This window comes from Copadichromis virginalis, linkage group LG3, assembly GCF_057382275.1.
Source record: "Copadichromis virginalis isolate Kocher_CV1m ecotype Utaka linkage group LG3, C_Virginalis_male_GT1.1, whole genome shotgun sequence".
Lineage (NCBI taxonomy): Eukaryota > Metazoa > Chordata > Actinopteri > Cichliformes > Cichlidae > Copadichromis > Copadichromis virginalis.
The window spans coordinates 46,376,065-46,395,548 of NC_140620.1; the positions used below are offsets into that span (position 1 = coordinate 46,376,065).

Below are 19,484 nucleotides of genomic sequence, written 5' to 3' on the forward strand. Positions count from 1 at the left end.
TTCTGACAAAGCTTTGTAGGCGTGTAGAGCGGGGTCATGATTTATTGGTCAAAAAGTGCCAAAAAGCCTTATAATTTAGAAACTAAGATTCTTACAAGTGTGCTGTGCATTGTCAACATATATTAAATCTTCATACGATACTTTTTATAAGTCACATTTGACCTCTGACCTCTCCTTCAAGGTCAACAGAACAAATCTGAAGGTCTAAGTGATAATAATGCCATATAAAGATGCTTAAAATGACAAAAGGTTTTCCGAGTTGCAAGAACATGTTGGCACGGCAACCTTTTTGTCTATAGTTGACTAATTGTATAGGGACTTTATTATGACATCACAATAACAGGTTATAACCGTTTACATACATAATAATTTGAATACATCCACTTTGTTCCTAAGTAAATAACTTTTTATTGAAATCTATTATGAAATTAATTTTACTGAACAGTGAAGTGAATGCTACTATATGAGAAGTGCATAATGCATCATGGGATTGCAGCCCTAACTATGAGCTTTAATAAAAGGAACATTTTAAGCCCAATCCCAGAAATGTTAGAGGTGTATCTGCCTGGGAACTCCAGTGAACCTTCACTCTGAGAATGAAGTGCTCTATAAGCGCTCTATGGTACTATGAAGCCATTAAAATACAGTAACACCTGAACATTTAGGTTTTTGTGAGAGTGTTAGATGAGAGAAACAAAGAGAAGCCAGTTTGGAAGAAACATCTAGTACATAGCACGTCACCTCTTTGCTGAATTTCTGAGCGTTTCGTGGAAAAGGTCAGGCGCCTCTGCTGAGCAGGGCTGTTTTTACACTGAGCTTGTTAAATGTGCGCCTGTATCCTGCACAGGTCACACCATCCCAAAAAACAAGGACACATTCAGAGGTCATCTACCGCAGCCCAAGGTGGGCATTTTTGCTTGGCCAACTATTACCCCACCTTTTCATCCTCCACCCCCTCCGCCCACTCTTAGCACTGCCACCAGCTGAGCTGCTAAATCCATCCCTTCTCAGTTAAGTATTGCTGCTTTATCCTATGCCAAGCAAGTCTGGATCTCACTCTATATAAACTCCAGCAAAATGCCCGAGTTGAATCAAAGCCCGCAACCCAGTCAATTTAACATACGCAGGAAGAAAGCTACGCTTATGAAGGGGGAGGGCTGAGGAGATTTGAGGTTTACTTTGACTGCGCCAGCTCATTTTGTTTGGGATGCTCAAACTTTCAGATGATTTTCCTGGGGATTTGTTGTGGTTTATAAGGGGAGAGGGGGAAAAACAAATCAAAAAGCACTGCATCATCTGTGAGTTGGGAGAAAAATAAATGTGTTTGGACTGCAGATGGCCCACATAGGTATTCTGATTTATAGTGTGTTGCGGTGCATTACAGCGCAAAGTGATATATCAAATGGAGTTGGGTGTGCTCAGGTAAATTGCTAGTACTCGCACTGCGCACAGCAAAGTGAGGCTGGAAAATCTGGGTTCTTTTATTTAGCTTCCTTCCCTCTAAATCACGTTGATAGAAATGGATTTCACAGTGGTGGGAAAGGCTGGACAGATATTATGTGCATCGGCAGTAAGATGAATTACTGGACAAAACCGTATTAACGGCTGTTTGTGGCAATCAATTCAGATCAATAAATTTTGAAATTACCTTCACGCCGTTTACAGCCCGTCCGGGGGAGTTAGAATAACCAGATGACGCTATGTTCACTGTAACACGGCTTAAAAGTTACACCAGCTGAAAGACTCACGGTGCAGTGATTGTGAGGAGCTTGAACCTCAAGAACTAGCAAGGCATAAAAACAACCAGTGATATGTTTTTATGCTATATGCACTGCACTACTGCCTTCAACCACGCATTATTGTGTGCTCCTGTCAAAAATGCACTGTATACAGTACTAAAATAAACACCACCGCACTCACAGTCAACAATAAAGGGGGCTGTTGCAAGCATACTTGACATTTGTCAGTAAATACATATGCAATAGAAGAAAATTAGACTGCAGACTGACAGGTAAATTATTTTTACACGCTCCTAATAATTATTCATTATTTATTTTCACTTTAGCGGTGTGCCATTTTTCTCACATGCCTTGTCAAAATCTATACATCAGTCTCTCTCTCGTGTTACAGAAGTGTGAAAATATTCGCTCTCGGTCTTCTGAAACGCTGAATGCACATCGCTTCTCACAGTTCTTGCCGTCAGGGAAGGATTAAAGGTAACACTGTGATGTACTGCTCGTGGCATTTTTGGCATTTCATTCTGATTAAACTCTCATTAATGACTTACTTGTATTGTCCATATTTACTACTTTTGCATTACTGCTCATATCACCTGGTAAAAAAAATATGTAAAAATGTGAAATCCTTGGATATATTAGATACATATTATAAAATATATAGTAGCTGTTATTAGGTACAGCTTCCTAGTACCAGGCTGGAACTCTTTTTTGCCTTCAGACCTGCCTTAATTATTCATGGGGAACATTCAACAAGGTGCTGGAAACATTCCTCAGAGATTTTTGTCACAACACAGTTGCTGGACATCTATGATTCCAGCCCATCCAAAAGGTGCTCTTGGATCGAGATCTGGATATTGCGGAGGTCATTTGAGTAAAGAGAACTCATCATCATGTTCAAGAAACTAGTTTGAGATGATCTGAGCTTTGTGATAAAGGGACGGACTTACTCAATACTCAGGTACTGGCTGTGGTACTGAAACAATGCTATTAGGCACTAAGGGACCCAAAGTGTGCCATAAAACTATCCGGTCTTTAAGTGATGACGTGATGAATCCTGCTTCCGGGCCCAAACTACTCCACGTTTAATAATGCGTTTGTGTTTTTTACATGTTTTAATGCTTTGTATCTTGTTCTATTTAATCTCAACAAGCCCCTAAAAACAGTCAGTGATCACCGTCGGCCTCTCTCGGTTTTTATTACCGCTAATCAATTCAAAGCTCAGATTTTAGAACCTTACCATGTAACTACAGCCCAGCTCATGCAGCAGTATATTATTGACTAACCTTGTACTATGGATGGATTTTCTCAGCTGTTCTTTTGACTGAAGTTTGGTCCGTTTACAGCATCCTGCTATGCGATTGCATTTGTCCAGAACCTTCGGAAACCCTCAAGTTAACTTTTATTGAGTGGAAAAAAGTTAGCGTTCATCCTCCAGCTTCACAGTTTATATTATGCTAACATAGCTGTGTTGCTAGCGATCACGTAGCACATTGTTATATACGAGCTAGCCAAACTTCAGTAACTCAACTAATGTCACTGCTGTTTACCTTCCTGTCTTTATTTATTTCGGCAATGATAGCAGAGCTGTATGTCTTAATTTGTTTCAGAAATATCCCTCAGTCAGAACATGGTATATTATATTTAGATGGAAACTAGCAAGCTAACTCCCTGCTAACGTTAGAATTTCATAAATTCTGTTTTCATGGATGCCTGGATGTTAAACTTAATTGTTACACCTGGTAGAGCAGCAACTCTGATCATTTCATTACAGATGAAAGGATTTAGACAGTTTTTAACTCTCAGTGATGCCACAGTGATCGTGTGACTTAGCGACCTGCAGCGGAGTTTGGGCCCAGGCACGGCTAATGACGTCAGACTTAAAGACCAGATTGATATAAATCAAGATGGATCCATGCTTCCATGTTCTTTACACCAAGTTCCTACCATCTGAATTTTGCAAGAGAATTAGAGAATAATCTAATATAAAAAGTCAAATAGTCTATTGTTGAACCTGTGTAAACTGTAGCCTCAGTTTTGTGCTCTTAGCTGACAGAAGTGGCACCCCGTGTGGTCTTCTGCTGTAATAGCCCATCTGCTTCAAGGTTCAGAGATGCTCTTCTGCTTAGCTTGGCTGTAACAAGTGGTTATCTGTATAACTGTTGCCTTGCCTTCACCTTAAAGCAGTCTGGCCATTCTCCCCTGAACTTTGGCATCAACAAGGCATTTACACCTGGAGAACTTCCACTCGAGCCTATCCCGGCTGTCATGAGGCGAACACAAAATGTATAATATCCATTATATTAATATCATCCTCAAGGCCCATTTTACAGCATAATGACCGGGGTAATTTAATAGTAATCAACTTCCTGTAATGGATAATAATTAAAAATTCATAATTTGCTAATTTTTACTTTAAATCGTCACCTTCTGCAGTAATTTTCAAATGAAATATGACAGAACAGCCATTAAAACCCACCTGAAATGCATAAATCGACCAGCTTGTAATTTTAGCTTTTTGATGAATATCCAGTACTTGACTTAAACATGCACTGAGGGTTTAATTTGAGCTGCAGGAGCACGCACACCACATTCGTGTTCCTCTGCATCTTGACAGGTTTTAACAGTTTTCAGCTGCCACTAACCAAATAAGCCCCGAGTGAATTTAACACACACAAAAAAAACACCCCCTTGGAGCATCGCGGTCAACCTGTCTGTGTGTGTGTGTGTGTGTGTGTGTGAGGGGGGGGGGGGACTGCACACTTAATTAGCTGTAAAGAAGCGCAGCATTAAGTCCAGCATCAGCCTAAAGCTTTTTCACACAAATAGACCGCCTGTAGCCTTTTTTGTTGCTTAATGACAAACCTTAGTAACACTGCGGTGCAAATAAGAGTGGAGAGACACAAAAACATGACTCACTCAACCGGCCCATATGCAGGGGGTTCTCATTATAACGGAGTTATCTCAGGCTCCCAATTGGAGTGAAGACTTGATTAGAGAGAGAGAGAGAAAAGCTAATGGCATAGAGAGGGCAGGATGTCGCTCAATGCACATTAAACATTTAGACATCTGTTGAGAGAATGTGTTACTATAACGTCCATGTCCTGCTTACAGCCACCAGCAACCACAAAGTATATTATGGACACAGAGTGACAAGCTGGCTGGTTTGGCAGACAATTACGGACTCTGTTAAATAGCCATGTCAATTAAAGCTTCTTCTTGGATTTACTTGTCTTCGCTCGCGTTCCAATCTGTTTAAGTACGATTCACAATTTCTCCCCGTCCATGATTGAGTGTCACCCACAGCGAGGCTAAAGAAGAATTACATCGCAGGGAACCGGCCGCTTCATTACCTTAACAGCTCTCGCGCTGGACGTGTTTCAGCCTCGTCAGTTTAAAGTTTACTTTGAGCTGGGCTCAGTTTTGGAAACCTTCTCGGTTTGAGACAAATCAAACATGTGCTTTGCGCATTCTGGTCAATTCTACAAACATAAGGGGGCTTCAAAGCTTTTAGTGGAGCCTCGGTTTTTACCTCTGATCTCATACCTTGTTTGTACTTTAACAGCAGTTCCCAGATACCCCTGCGGGCAAAGGGGTCCACTCCTGCTGTAGGTTCATCTAAGATGATGATTTTCGAGCCACCCACGAACGCGATGGCCACGGACAGCTTTCTCTGCATGCCACCTGTAAGACAGCACAGCTTAAAAACACATCACGGCCTGAAGGAATGCACAAGCTAGTGTAAGAGCCGTTCAGCTTGTAACGCGTTGCAAATCCTGCCCGAACATCTGTCACAATAAGGTTTCACATGCAAAATGGGCACAATATTGAAGAATGATTACGGAATATACCAAAATCTATCTTTCCATCTTTTAAAGTAATGCCATAAAATGATTGATGGCAGAGAAGTAGATACACCGTCCTAGCATTATTGCAGTCTGTACTCGCTTAGCTCTTCAAAATGCATCCACTGTAGTGCTAATGTAGTGGAAATGTCAGGATAGATCAACCTTGAAAGTCATATTTCAGTGATTTTGCTCACAAGCAATCCATGACTGGGGACAATTTATCAAGTAGGACTTGCTCATGACCCCCAGACAATGAATTACAACCTGTGACACACAGGTACAGTGAATGTGTGGTATAGGAGCAATATATCCTGAATAGACAGGATAAGCTACGCGTAATATTCCTTCCCAGGGGAAACTAATGCACGGAGGACACGTCAACGGCTAAATTGACATGTGCGCACAATAGGATACAGCAACATACATTAACATACAGACTCACCCGACAGGTTCTTGGCAAGTTCTTTCCGTTTGTGTGGCAAACCGACGTCCTTAATCATCTGATCCATCTCAGTTTTAACCTCTTGGCGACTGCGTCCTTTGAGCCGGGCGTAGAAGTAAATGTGCTCTTCCACTGTCAGCCTGGAAAGGTGGACATGACATCACAACGCCTGCTAAACTGACGCCTGACGATATGGAATATTAATGTCGAGACATTTTCCTAATTAAACGTCCGTGAACTAAAACAAAGTCTTACGTAATAAAGTCTTACATGCATCAATGTTTCGTGGCTGCTTCACAGGTGAGGCTGTGATAGGTCGTAATGCCTTCCTCCGTGTTTGCATGAATATTTTAACCCTACTTAATATAGATGCTTTCACTCTCTGGAATTAATATTAATGAAAGTAATTTGCAGGTGCTCAGCCATAATTATGATGTAAGGCTTGCGTCTAGTTTCACGTAATCAGTTTGTGGAGTGAGAGAGAAGAAAAGGATGATTCAAAAGTTAAACAGAAAAATAGAATAATGGTCGGGAATGATGTCATTAGGAGACTTCTGGCTGGGCCAAGGAAGGGAAGGTCATTTTAAATTTTAAAAGGAAAAGGAAAGGGAAGTGTTGATGGGGAACATAAGGCAAACTCTTGTTATGTGATCGATCTGCGGTGTAATACATTTTTAATTTTCATACAGTTGAAACACGATTAAACCAACGGCCAGCACAGGACGTGAATGCACAGCTCTCTGCTAAAGTCACTCACTCATTGAATAAGACATTATGCTGCGGACACATTCCCAAGTACGTCCGGATACTGTCCATGTCAGTGCGAATGTCGTAGCCATTGATGAGAGCCGTTCCCGATGTAGGTGGAAACAGTCCAGTCAGAATAGACCTACAGAGAAAAAAGAACAAAAGTGATCCATTTTGGTTGCTGTTAACATTATCTTTGCTTAATAAACAGAGTTATTGAGCTTCCAGTGCACGAAAATTAAAGCTCTCTGCGGGAAACACAGACTAAAGATACGTTTAACTAACATGATGTTGCCCATTGGTCTGTAGCCTCAAAAATACCTAATGCTCGCAAACATGGTGGCCAAGGTGTATCCATAGACTGCCCCATCAAAGTTGAGCACATAATGACTGGAGAGGCTGTCAGTTTGAAGTATTTTACTATAATACTCAAAATATGTCTGTCAGGGGTGTGTCCAGAAGGGGGGCATTGGGTGGCACCAACCCCTATGAAATATGATTGGCCCCCTGGTCTAGAGTTCTGTTAATCTTGAAATCCCCAACGCCCTCTACTGAGAGCTTAGCAGCAATGCAGCTGATTGCATTTACTCAGGCATGTTTAATGAGGTCTCAAGTACTTGTACTTTAAGCTTTTCTATGTTAGGCAGCTTTCTGCTTTTACCCCTCTATATTTTTAATTCAATTATAGAACTTCATACCATTTACTAATTTTTGAAAGCTTTAGTTACTTATTATAATGCAGATTTATTGCATCATTATAGCTGAAGCTACCAAGCAGTAATTATAGAATAAAATCATGAACAGCTGATTTCATTAAAGTGACACACCCATCAATGGATCAATAATTCTGATCCAATAACATCATGTATATGATTCTAAAACGCTTAATTCCACATGATGGGTGCATTTACATTAGTCATTTTAAATATAGTTAGCATATACGCTACATAAGTAGCATTATAACTTTTACTTCAGTAAAAAGTCTAAATACTTTTTGCCACTTTGTAAAACAGTTTTAAAAAATCAGCAATAGGACAGAGGGCTCCACACGAGGATGGAAATTGTGTTTTCTACACAACTTTTCTAATCTAATTTTACTTCTTATGAATCTTCTGAATACCTGTGTTTCATTTTATTAATATGACAATAACATCTAGTATTTATACAGGAAACCTGAATGTTATGAAACATATGATATATTATCATGCCATTGCATTGCCTTGCAACTACCCTATACTGGACAAAAATGCCTTTCATACAGTAGAGCTGCACGTGGGACTCGTAAACTAACATAAACATAAAGGCCTACACACCACAAACATGGTTGAGAGGTCCAGTTTCAGGTGATTTGGATTTGATTAGTTTGGCACCCATTCAGTGTTGAGCATTGGTAATGCTAACTATAAGCAATATAACCATTTAAGCATCTGAGTCACCACTTGTCCAGTTGTCACAAAGTGGAACAAACTACTCTATAAGTCATGCTGTAGACATGTTTACATCTGCTGTAACATTTGGGCCATTTTAACATTTGAGTTACCGGCACATTCCCATGCTACAGAACTGTTTGGTCTGTTCATGGCGTCGCTGGACTGATTTACTTAATCACACTGGGAAAAACCAAAAAAATAAATAACTAAATGATAAATATGAAACTGATTGTGTAAATATATCCCCATGTGTGGGTCTCTGCAGTGCTCACATCCTGCTGTACCACTGTACAGTAAATGCCATTGTAGTCATCTAATTGCAGATATAAATTAGATGTTACTCTCATTAAATAGATTATAAAGCTTTCATGGTGTTATTGGTGGTTCAGTACTAAAAATTGGTCATCTTAGCTCCAGGGTAGACAACATGATGACATTATTTCATTACAATGTAGCTTGCCATCACCAGTGTGTGAATGGGTGGATGACTGGTTGTGTAAAGCGCTTTGGGGTCCTTAGGGACTAGTAAGAGCGCTATACAAATACAGGCCATTTACCATATAGAGGCACATGTGCAAAATTAGGCTGCTCTAGTCCTGATAGGGTAGGAGGAGTTCATGAGCAAACAGACATGTGTTATAAATATATAGCATTCTACTCAATAGGTCCTATTTATTAAGGATGTTCTAATTTTATTTCCCTAAAGTATAATCAAATAAAGTATATCAAAAACTGTTGAAAAAAAATACTGCGTCAGACTATTTAACACTAAGAAAAATGCAGAAATATTAAATTAAAAGTTAAAACTATGAACAGCTTGGAAATGTTTTTGTGTTTTATTAACTGTACTGTAATACTGCATGTCACTGATGGCTACTGTGCTCTGCAAAAGCCTCAGCAAGCTCTTATGTGTGCGACAGAGTCCTTCCACTGTCCTTTCTCTTATTGTGATCTGTTATGTTTCGTTCCAGTCGCTCTGCACGGATGTCTTCCCTCTAGCCCCTTAGTCTTGCATCACTTGCTCTCTCTGTCGCTCATACTTTCTGGCCGAGTGGCTTTCATTTATTTCCTGTCGTCCCAAACCCCTTCCAACCTTTTTTAAACAGCAATTAGATCGCTCCCACTATCAACACAACAGCTGAGTCTCTGTGACAAACGCCCTCACAGAGGAGGCCACTCTTCGAAAGCAGAGACCACTTAAATGATGTGGCTGGAGTACAGTCGGCATTGTGTACACTATAGATCAGCTGAAGCTCGTGAAGTGAAATGAACACTGAGCCAAACAGTGAAACATGTCAGAGTTACATCATTCAGCTCACATTGTGGTTGTTTTTCCAGCTCCATTGTGGCCAAGAAACGATGTGATCTGGTTCTCGTAGAAGTCCACGCTCAGTCCGTCCACGGCGAGCTTCTTTCCAGTCTTGTAGATTTTGACAAGATTCTGGATTGACACGCCTGCTGTCATATTAGGTGGCGGTTTCTCCATATGCCCTTCAGACAGAAATGCAAACCAGTATAAACACACACACACTTATGAAACACAAAAGCAAAAAAGCAGGCGAAATGAATCTCTAATATTAATAAATGTGTTTAAAAGGCACATTAAATCAGCAGCATTAGCTGATCATAAATGCTGAAATAAAACATTTAACTGATCATTAAGGTGATTTCATTTGCAAACACAAAATATAAACTCAATGTTATGTGTCAAATAAACTTACAATCCATATAGTAAAACAGGAAGATGAAACCACAATGTTCAGAACACAACAACCAAACCAAAGTAGCCTCCATGCTAACTGGAAATTGTGTTTTGTTAGTTTTTTAGCAAATTGCTAACTTAAGACTAACATAGTGAAACTCTGTTGTTGCCGTACATGACAAGTAAGCCACTAATGTTTGAGTCTCTAAACCAACTAACCAGCACATGAACAAACTTGTGAGAATGTCACAAACGCTGCACATAAAAACTTGACATGTCACATACATCACACCGCAAAGGTGAGATATGAAGGTCGGGTTTACCGTTGTGTACGTTGGAGTCTGTCAGCAAACTGGGCTTATCATCAATCACGGGTGCCGTTCCACGCCAATAAGATGCAGTAAAAGGGAAGTACCATGGCTTAGGGATTCCATATTGACCTGGGATCAGTTTCCGAGATCATTATTCACATTTTAATATTGGCCTGGCTTAAGGGAATATGGTACTTTACAATGTAGGTTTCCTCCTGACAGCCTGGCACAAATCCTGAGCTCTTTAAACTACAGTCTCTGAGGAAAGCATAAAGTCTATGCCCCTGGATATTTGAGCGCATCATTGTATTTTTACACAACAACGACAACAACACGAACCAAAAAAATGTTTAAAAAAAAAGCATCAACAAAATCATTCAACAAAGACAAAAATATACCTGGAAAGACATTTTCAATGTACCAAGTGAGCACCCAGTATAAAACAGCATCAATAAGCATCATGATGATAGATGTGATGAAGGTGTAGCGTCCCCCATCTTCTGGACTCTTGGCGATGTTGTGCCACTGAATACCGACGCCTTGCTCCTCAAATTTAGAAAAGTTCTCGCAGCCGTATCCAAATGCCACACATGACAATAAACTCTGGGAATGAAGGATATGCCATTGAAATCATTAATAGTTTGCTTATTTTGTTTTCTCAAGAGATTACAGAAAGTTCAAACTAACTAAAAATAACTAAATGGTGTGTAGAGAAGAGCAAGCTAGCTGCTAGTTATTAGCGTTGTGTAAAGACTTAAACGAGGGCAGCTAGCCTCTCATCGTCTTAACTCTCAGCCCAACACAAATACTGACATTACATACAAAATGCTTAGACACCACACGTTCAGAAAATAGATTTAAAAAAGAGGCAGTGATACATCTTCGGCATGATTCCATGATTTTTAAAGTGTCAGTACTCATTCTTAGGATACAGTATCCTCACAGCACTCGAGCCCTGTCGGGGGGGAAAACCAGAGGAAGGGTTACATGTACAACTTATTAAACTTGAAAAAAAGGGAAAATGCTAATCTTTGTTTGCATATCTCAGGACTAACTTTAGACAGGATGGACACTAAAACGAGTCTGTGACAAACAAAGATATGTTGGATCTTTCCCACAGTAGGAAACTGCAAATGATGCTTTGCCCGGACGACATCATCTGCCATGGCCTCTCACTCTGCATTGCCATGTTGCCTGCCAGCTGTTTGATCACGCCTCATTTGCTCGCAGCATTTATACTCCGGCAGAAGTGTTTGCTGAGGCTTTAGAGGCGAATCATCATGGAGACGATAAACCTGATGTTACACTACCAGGCAGACAATCTGAAAAGCTCTGCGCTGATGCCAAACCGCTAGTCTGGCTGCGACCACTGCTGGGCAACTTTCTGTGATGTCCTCTAGTCACCATCCGCCCATCAGTCAGTAGATGAGCGCTGACAGGAAGGCTAGTCGGCACCTATCCTTGACCTCTCTATGAATGGCTGACGAAATGACAGGAGCCACTCCTTTGGCTTTGGGGAAAGGGCACGAGTTGGGAGGCAGACAAAAGAAGCCTGTTCTATTGAACACGTGTCAAACGGCAGATTCAGCCATCATTCAGTCGGCTGCAGACAAAAAAAACCCACTGTTGCAAGGTCACTCTTTCGAAGTCTTTTCGTAAGCCACCCTCCACAAGTACAGCAGACACAGATGCACTTCCTTTAAAAACTGCACGAGCACAATTCATGAAAATGGCTGCGCACAAAGTTTGTCCACCTGTAAAGTGATGGACAGCGAATGAATTGGAGATCAGCAAGATACTCTGATAGCTGCTTAAGGCGCACAGCACACAGCTGGGTGCTTTTGTTGCGTGGCATTTCTCTTTCCACTCATTCCCCGTCCGCCTCAATGCTGCCGGCTACTTCACAAATGCAAAACTAAGCCTGTGCCCACCTTGACTGATAATAAAAATAACCCTCAGCTGCAGCCCCAGAGGAGGCCCAAAGAATACTTAACAATATGCTGAAAATCTGAAGATTCACCGCACCACTGTAGACCTGGTTGTATAGGTGAATTTACCGATTCATTCCACAGGAAGATTTTCCAGGACAGGATGATTAATTGAAAAGATCTGCAGATTTCCAGAACATGAAAGAACTTGTGGGCCCTCTCTTGTTTCTACCTCTTTAAAAAAAAACGGAGGTAAGAGAGGATACAGCAGACTGCACCCTGTACTATAGTGGCCCTCTTCTTGATACACTGCCTCTGGCTCTCCTTTGCCACACGGCTCCAATCAAAAACTCTTCATATAAATTCAGGTGATCTTTTGAAATTCGATTACGATTAAGGACTTCATTATCAAGGACAACGTGGGGGAGAATTTGCATGCCCTTGCACGAGGTAGTTTCATCCGACCTGGGAGAAAGAGAGAACCTGCACACACACACAATATACACACACATCTCTGATAAAGTGCCGGGATGAACTGGATAGCGGTTTGGTCAGAGGAACATTGCTCATGCTAATTAGAGGGCTAGAGGGCTATCCATCTACTTGGAGCAGGGGAGAAAAATCTCAGCGCCAGGGGAGAACCAAGCAATGGCACTTTGTGTAGAGATTAAATAAGGTTTGCTGTGCTTTATATGTAAAATACCTACCTCGCCTGCATGCATTCTGTGAAAAGAAACTGAAGGAAAAGTTTTCTTTCAAAAAAACCCCCAACAAAATTACTTTGTTTTAAAGGATCTACTCAAAGACAGGCAATTTCGGGTCGACGTGCTGGAACAGCTTGTTTGCGCAAAAACAAGGTGAGCAAACAGTTTCTGAAGATAAAAGCAGGGGTGACTTCTATCAGCTCCCAGCGTAAGATATTATTGATTGCCGCCATGTCAAAAAATTGATAACTACGATACACAAGACCGGCCCACCCACGGCTGGTACCGCATCGCTCGAAGTGACATGAAAGAAAAGGCGGGCCTGATTAAAATTCTGTGAAGACGCACTTGCACACGCTGCAATGAAGATTCAAGATAATGCGTGCCTTTGTCTGCAAAAGACAGCTCGAGGACAAATGATACCAGCGCTACCATAAAGGTCACGCAGAAAGGCTACACTGAAAGTTGAGCAATGGTACACAATTTATCTTTATCCCTCTGAGGATGGGAGAAAAATCAACAACTTCCTCGTCTCTTCTTTCAGGTAAACGTCTCATGTTTCTGTCACTTGAGCATGCCCGTTTTTTTGTTTGTTTTATAAAGAAATCTTTAGTATTGTGCGAAATATGTCAGCCTCAACAAGCAGCAAACAATTCATTGTCACATTATGGACAATAAATACAATTTGTAGTAATTTTAATGTCACTGGACCCTTTAATTCATCTTGAAGGCTCGCACCTTATTATCGGGAGACGAAAAAAGCTTCCTTTCATAACAAGCTGCACCAGTGAAGTCAAAGTTATTTCTTTTTGGATTTAAAAGGCATAAGAACGAGATTTCTTTTAAAAACAAGCAACTCTGACTGACACGGTGTGATTATAGTGGCGAGAAAACACAACCTGGGAATATAACTCAGAGTACAGTCAGCCCTCATGTATAATAACAGCAGGGGGAGATATTAAAAACTGTGTCAGCTAAAGACGGTCTTACCACAGCAACCTTGGCCCCGAAACCCATCACGTCCCTCCAGGCGTAGCAGAGGACGTGCGGCAGGTAGAGGACAAAGTAGATGAGGCCACCGCACGCCGCTGCTAAGTTGGCCTTAGAGAAGAAGACGCTAATGAAGAAGCACTGAGAGATGGTGGCCACGCAGAACACCAGGAAGAAGACAAAGATCACTGAGGGGTCGCTGTATTGGAGGATTTTGCCGTACTGTGTGAAAAGAATTGAGTGGGAGTGGGGGGAAAATAACAGAGGAAAGTAAACATGTAATTTGATATCCAATAACAAACAGGTGGAGAATCCAGGAGGTTATCATTGCAGAATCAAGCAAGCAGGAGGATTCAGAGTGAAAGCTGTTTGACGATCCTCTGGCATATTTTCTCAGCTGACTGTATATTGTATAACATAATCTAAAAAATCCCTAAACATGTCACTCTTTCACTCTGCCACTTTGAAGGAGGACCCTTGTCTAGTTTTAGAGAGCTCCTCGCAAATGAACCAGACTCCCTCAGTGAGCAGTGATGCTGATTTCTTCGTCAAAATTTAATTCAAAGAGCCACTTGAACTCTTGGGATAATGGTGCTATTGTAACGAATGCAATTACGATTCACATCTTTACAGAGGACGCCGTTTGAGGGAGTTGTACGATTGTTCATTGTAGAGCTTCTACATTTAGACGGCCTAAATGAACTTGTGTTAGCATCACAGTAAAATTATCTTCTTTTAGTGCTTAGGTTTCACTCCTGATTAACAATTTATCATGAACCTTCAGGAGTTCTTGATAAGCAAAAAATAAATAAATAAAAACTCTCTAAAAGTAGTTGTGGGTCCTCCTCAGTGAATCATTGTTTAATCATTGTGGAATCACCTTGAGTATAAGGGTAAGGAGGAGAGAGCTGACAGCCAGCAGCAGCACACTGGAAACTGCCCAGCTCAGCCAATAGATGTCGCTTCTCAAGCCCATGATCCTCATTGTCTCCTTAAGCCTGGCTTCTTTCTCTGCAACGATACCCTTAATGATCATGGCGACAGAGTAGATCCAGGCTAAAGTCATGTATAAGGGGAGGGAGCTTCCCAGCGAACGGAGGAACCTGAAAGGTGGAGAGAAGCCAGCCCAGCCCAGATACTTAAATCTGGTGTTAAATCTGCACAGTAACTGGCGATAATATCGCACTTTTTTTCCATTTTCTTAAATCTGCATACTTTGTGACTTCTACGTAATAGCATTAATTCTTTGAATAATCAATTTTCCATTCACATCATACACTATATATACACAAATCAGGCAACTATTTTTATGTTTTGCTCATTGTGTGCAAGAAAAATGTCCTTAAAGTGTAAAAAAAATAATTTCTAAATAAGAAAAAGTCAATCTAGTCACTGCGCAAGTCAAATTCTAAGAAGTGGCTGATATAGAAAGGTCAGCGCTGGAAAGTGATAAGTTGTGAGATGTGTGGAAGGGCGGGGTCACGCGAGGGTCGCTGACAAAAATGTCATGCAGGCGTTCACCCATTTATTCTTTGAAGCTTGGATTGAATGTACTGCTCCTCATACTGCGTGTAATAACGGTCCCTTGAAGATTTCCATTACAAGCTCTTGTCATTTCCCTTTTCCAGTGAAGAGGTCACACGTGGCCTTTTGCCAGACATGACTCAACTAGATGAAGAAGGGAAACTAGATGGCTTTTTTGGCTTGTTGGGTGGATTTTTTTTTCTTTCTGAGTTTAATTAGCATCGCTTATCCAGCTGGGCGGCAGTGGAAACAACGACACTGACAATACTACAAACTGTATGCTACAAATTATCTAGGTCTATGAGAAAATCCTATAGAGCTCATTTATGACCTTACTGAAAACTCTCGATGTTTTTTAAATAAGTTTAAAGTCTTATATATAGTCTTATAAATGATGGTGATATTTAGGGTAAAACAAAGGACAGAGCAGGGTACGCTTTGCGATTGGATGTTTTGGCAACACAGGACTGCTTGCGTGTCAAAAAAAACAAGGTGGTGATGGTCAAAATCTTTAAAAAGAGGCTTCAGAAATACAGTCAATAAACCAGTGGGTGACTGTGCGGCGGCTACGTTCCTTATTATATGCAGTCTGTGGACAATCTCAACTTTTAAGTCTATACATCTAACTTTTTAGTCAACACTGGGTAATTAAAAATTGAACAATGAATGTAAAACCAACATTCAAACACTAAATCGGTGTTGGTGCTAGAATTTAAGAATACAGGGTTTTATTCTTCTTTTTGCTAAATGCAGCTGCTTGCAGTTATAAACGATTGCATGAAGCAAACTGCAGGGGAATAAAACCAAAACAATGACCTGAAAGGGGCTAAAACAACAGCTAAAGGCAGTCCTTTTCACACCAAGTACTTATTTTTGTAGATGAAATACATTTGTTACATTTTTTACTCCAGAAGCTGAAAAAAAACACGTTAAAGTGAAAAATTGAACATTGCGAGATGTAAGTAAAAATGCTGCAATTACAATTTTCATTGAGTATGTAATAAAATCCTAAAATCCTTTTTTGTAGCAGTAATGTATACGTTTGGATGTTTTTCATGTTAATTGCTAGTTTATCATATAAAAGCTCTGTATGTTTTTAACACAGGTTTTGTATTTAGATTGCTAATCAACAAGGGAACTACATAACAGAGAATGAAATAAAAGTACTTTTAAAACATTTAAGAGTCGTGTTTCACCACTCGCACTTTAACAAGTAGTTTTACTTTTTATTTATTTTGTTGTGTGTGCCCGAGTTATTAATCAGATATCAGTGGCCTTTCCGACTGTGAAGGTGGTCTCTGACGTTGTCGTTTGCTCTCTTTTTTTCAGCTCTTCTGCACAACAAATTAATCCGGTTTTAATGACCGAGCGCAAACACATCAAAACATTTTGCAAGGTGATTTCGTGTTATGGGAACAAGAACAATACACTGCTCGGGAGAGTAAATGCGTATTGATTCGCGCTGATCGGTGTTAGTTTTAGTAGCCCAAAATCTCATCAAATAAACAACTTGATTCAGCTGATTTCAGATAAGAACCAAGTGTGTAAATACATCCATCTGGATGCCAAACGGTAAACGCATTACTTCCTCCGTAATGAAAGAGGAAACAAGTGTAAAATGACAGAGGACTCAGGTGCAGATGACAAAACCGGTTGTTGTCACACCTAATCCAGATACAGCCTTATGATAATTACCATTTGATTTGCTATTATTATTAATGTGCTGAAAATGGCTGTGAAATTATCATTTAGAATGGGCCCGTGATCTGAATACACATCCCGCGTGCAGTTGCTCCTCCAAGGCACTCGACTAACTCAATTTATTGTTATTAATGTTTACAAATTGTTGATGGCTTGCAAACACATTAGGCTGATGGGAAATTACATTTCATCCAGCTGTTCAAATATCACTTTTTATTTACCAGCCACATTTTCCAATTAAACTGCAAAAATTGATTAGGCCAATCTTAAATAACCATCCTTTTTTATTTCATTAACTACGCCTACAAAACAAGGGGCTGTTGAAGAACACGCTCTAGCTAAAGGAGACCAACAACGGCGCTGCTGCCATTGTGCGCCATCAAAGGCGTGAACGGCCTCCTTTTTTATGATAACGCTGATTTCTTGTTATTTCTTAATTGATTTTTTCAAGCTGTGGATGGCTCACGCTGATAAGCAACCAGATCAATAGATGTGGAGTCAAACAACTATTTTCATTTCTCATATTTAGATACTTGCTAACAAAGAAAGACATAATCGTGCATGCCTATTGCTTCTTTACCCTCTTTGGGAATAATAGCATCTTCTTTTGTTTATGACGTGATGTTACACCTACCTGATGATTAAACTTACAATTCATTATACACCAGGAGCTCTGCAGTGCAGAGGTGCACTACTCGATTGTACTGTTGTTTTCATTTTATTGACCCAGTGTACATTACAAATGTATTAGATGGCTGGCAGAATATCAGATACAGCAAATGTAAATACTGTTAAATAATTAAACTATATAAAGCGGCGCTATCTCTGCTGTTCTTTCAAATTCTATCTGAGGAATGCAGTTTTGTTTAGGCCAGCTTTTAGTATTACTTGTTCTAATTTGTCTTAGCCGTCCAGATACAGGGCTGCAAAGAATACTGAGGTCCACACTGGTGCATCAAGTATATGTCAGGTACTACCCTCACCCTCCCCTTACAGTTAAAATTAAATGTCATGTAAAATTAGCGTGCAACATCCAAGTGGCAAAAAAAGAGTAAATATCCATTTTCTTGGCTACTGAATGATAAAAATGCACTTCTCAGATTAAAAGCAGGTCGCGATTACATCTTGAATTTTAAATACATCTTGCAGGATTGTGTTGCGTGCTGATTTCATTAGCAGGAGAGGCCTAATCATCCAAGAATCATCCGTCGTGATTTGATTCTGTGCACGGCAATTCATTCTGATTAACAACGGCGGGCTTAGCAAAACACAAAGCATAAACAATGTCGTGACCCGAACAACTTGTGACCAAGGACAGTAAATTTACTGGATGTGTATTTTTTCTTGGTCTGACGTAGCAGCACTGTGAATTTATAGTGTTTTAATGTATCATACATCCTTACATCGTATGCTTTGTGTTTGGCTGCTTTTCACCGAGCGACTCCTTTCTACTGACCTTAACCATGACACTTATGAGCGCACAGGGAACGACTAGCAGAACAATGTTCTCCGTGAGCACTGAAAACCAAAGAGCGCCGTTTTGCACACCAACAGCGCGCAGTACTTCCTTGAGCCGGAGTTCCTTCTCCAGCACCAAACCCTTGATGGTCATGCACACGGTGTACATGAAGGCCAGTATCAGGAACATGGGGAGAATGCTTCCAATACTCCGAATGAAGCTGGGTACAGGAGAGAACGAGCAAAGAACATCAGAACTACTACGCTACAAGAGGACATTCTTCACAATTACTCATTCTCCATGCACGAAATGATGTCCAGATGCTTTTTTACATCATATACATTTTGTTTTATTTATTCTCCACCTACATTTTTTCAAATTTTAACTTCTGTTACAGCCTGGCTCAATACCTTTGAGGTGTTTTCATTTTTACGCCGAGCTAACCTTTTATAAACTTGGTGCATCAGCTCAATTGGGAATTTAGTGCTTCACCTCATGCCAGAGATGATGTATGATTTGATGCTGTTACAACACAATAAGGGGATATTAAACCGGCTCTATAATGCCACCAAAATGCCATGTCAATATCTTCCCCACTGCCAATATAACAAAGTGCTTCCTTTGCTTTATTAGACAGTGAAGGAGAGATATCAAATACATTCTGACAAAGTATAAACTCTACACACCGCTTGTGTTTGCATTCCATAAATATTGAGGGTGTAATGCAAGCAAAGCAGCGCTGAGCACAGATGAACGGATGAAGCACAAAGTGAACGTGCTGTGTTTGAGAGCACGGAGCTGCTTTAGAATAAATATCTCCTGCGAGTCCTGACAAGTTATTTTTAAGACTTGCCAAGTTCGAACACTTACCTCAAACAAGTACTTCACTTAATTGCTAGTTAGCTCTGCATAAGTGCTGTTGTTCAATTTTCAAACAGCTGCTAATTGTTTTCTTAAACCTG

At 40.4% G+C, this 19,484-nt stretch overlaps 1 protein-coding gene across 1 annotated transcript in view; it reads right to left on the reverse strand.

The window, feature by feature from the left end:
- The window catches only part of LOC146715018 (phospholipid-transporting ATPase ABCA1), a 189,536-nt gene that overhangs the window by 110,167 nt on the left and 59,885 nt on the right, over positions 1-19,484 (reverse strand). The window contains exons 15-22 of the mRNA XM_085451370.1: positions 18,520-18,742; positions 13,839-14,060; positions 10,615-10,819; positions 10,229-10,345; positions 9,523-9,694; positions 6,784-6,915; positions 6,027-6,166; positions 5,283-5,420 (exon numbers count right to left, since the gene is read on the reverse strand). Coding sequence (XP_085307496.1) covers positions 5,283-5,420; positions 6,027-6,166; positions 6,784-6,915; positions 9,523-9,694; positions 10,229-10,345; positions 10,615-10,819; positions 13,839-14,060; positions 18,520-18,742 — 1,349 coding nt within the window. The remainder of the gene's footprint in view (positions 1-5,282; positions 5,421-6,026; positions 6,167-6,783; positions 6,916-9,522; positions 9,695-10,228; positions 10,346-10,614; positions 10,820-13,838; positions 14,061-18,519; positions 18,743-19,484) is intronic.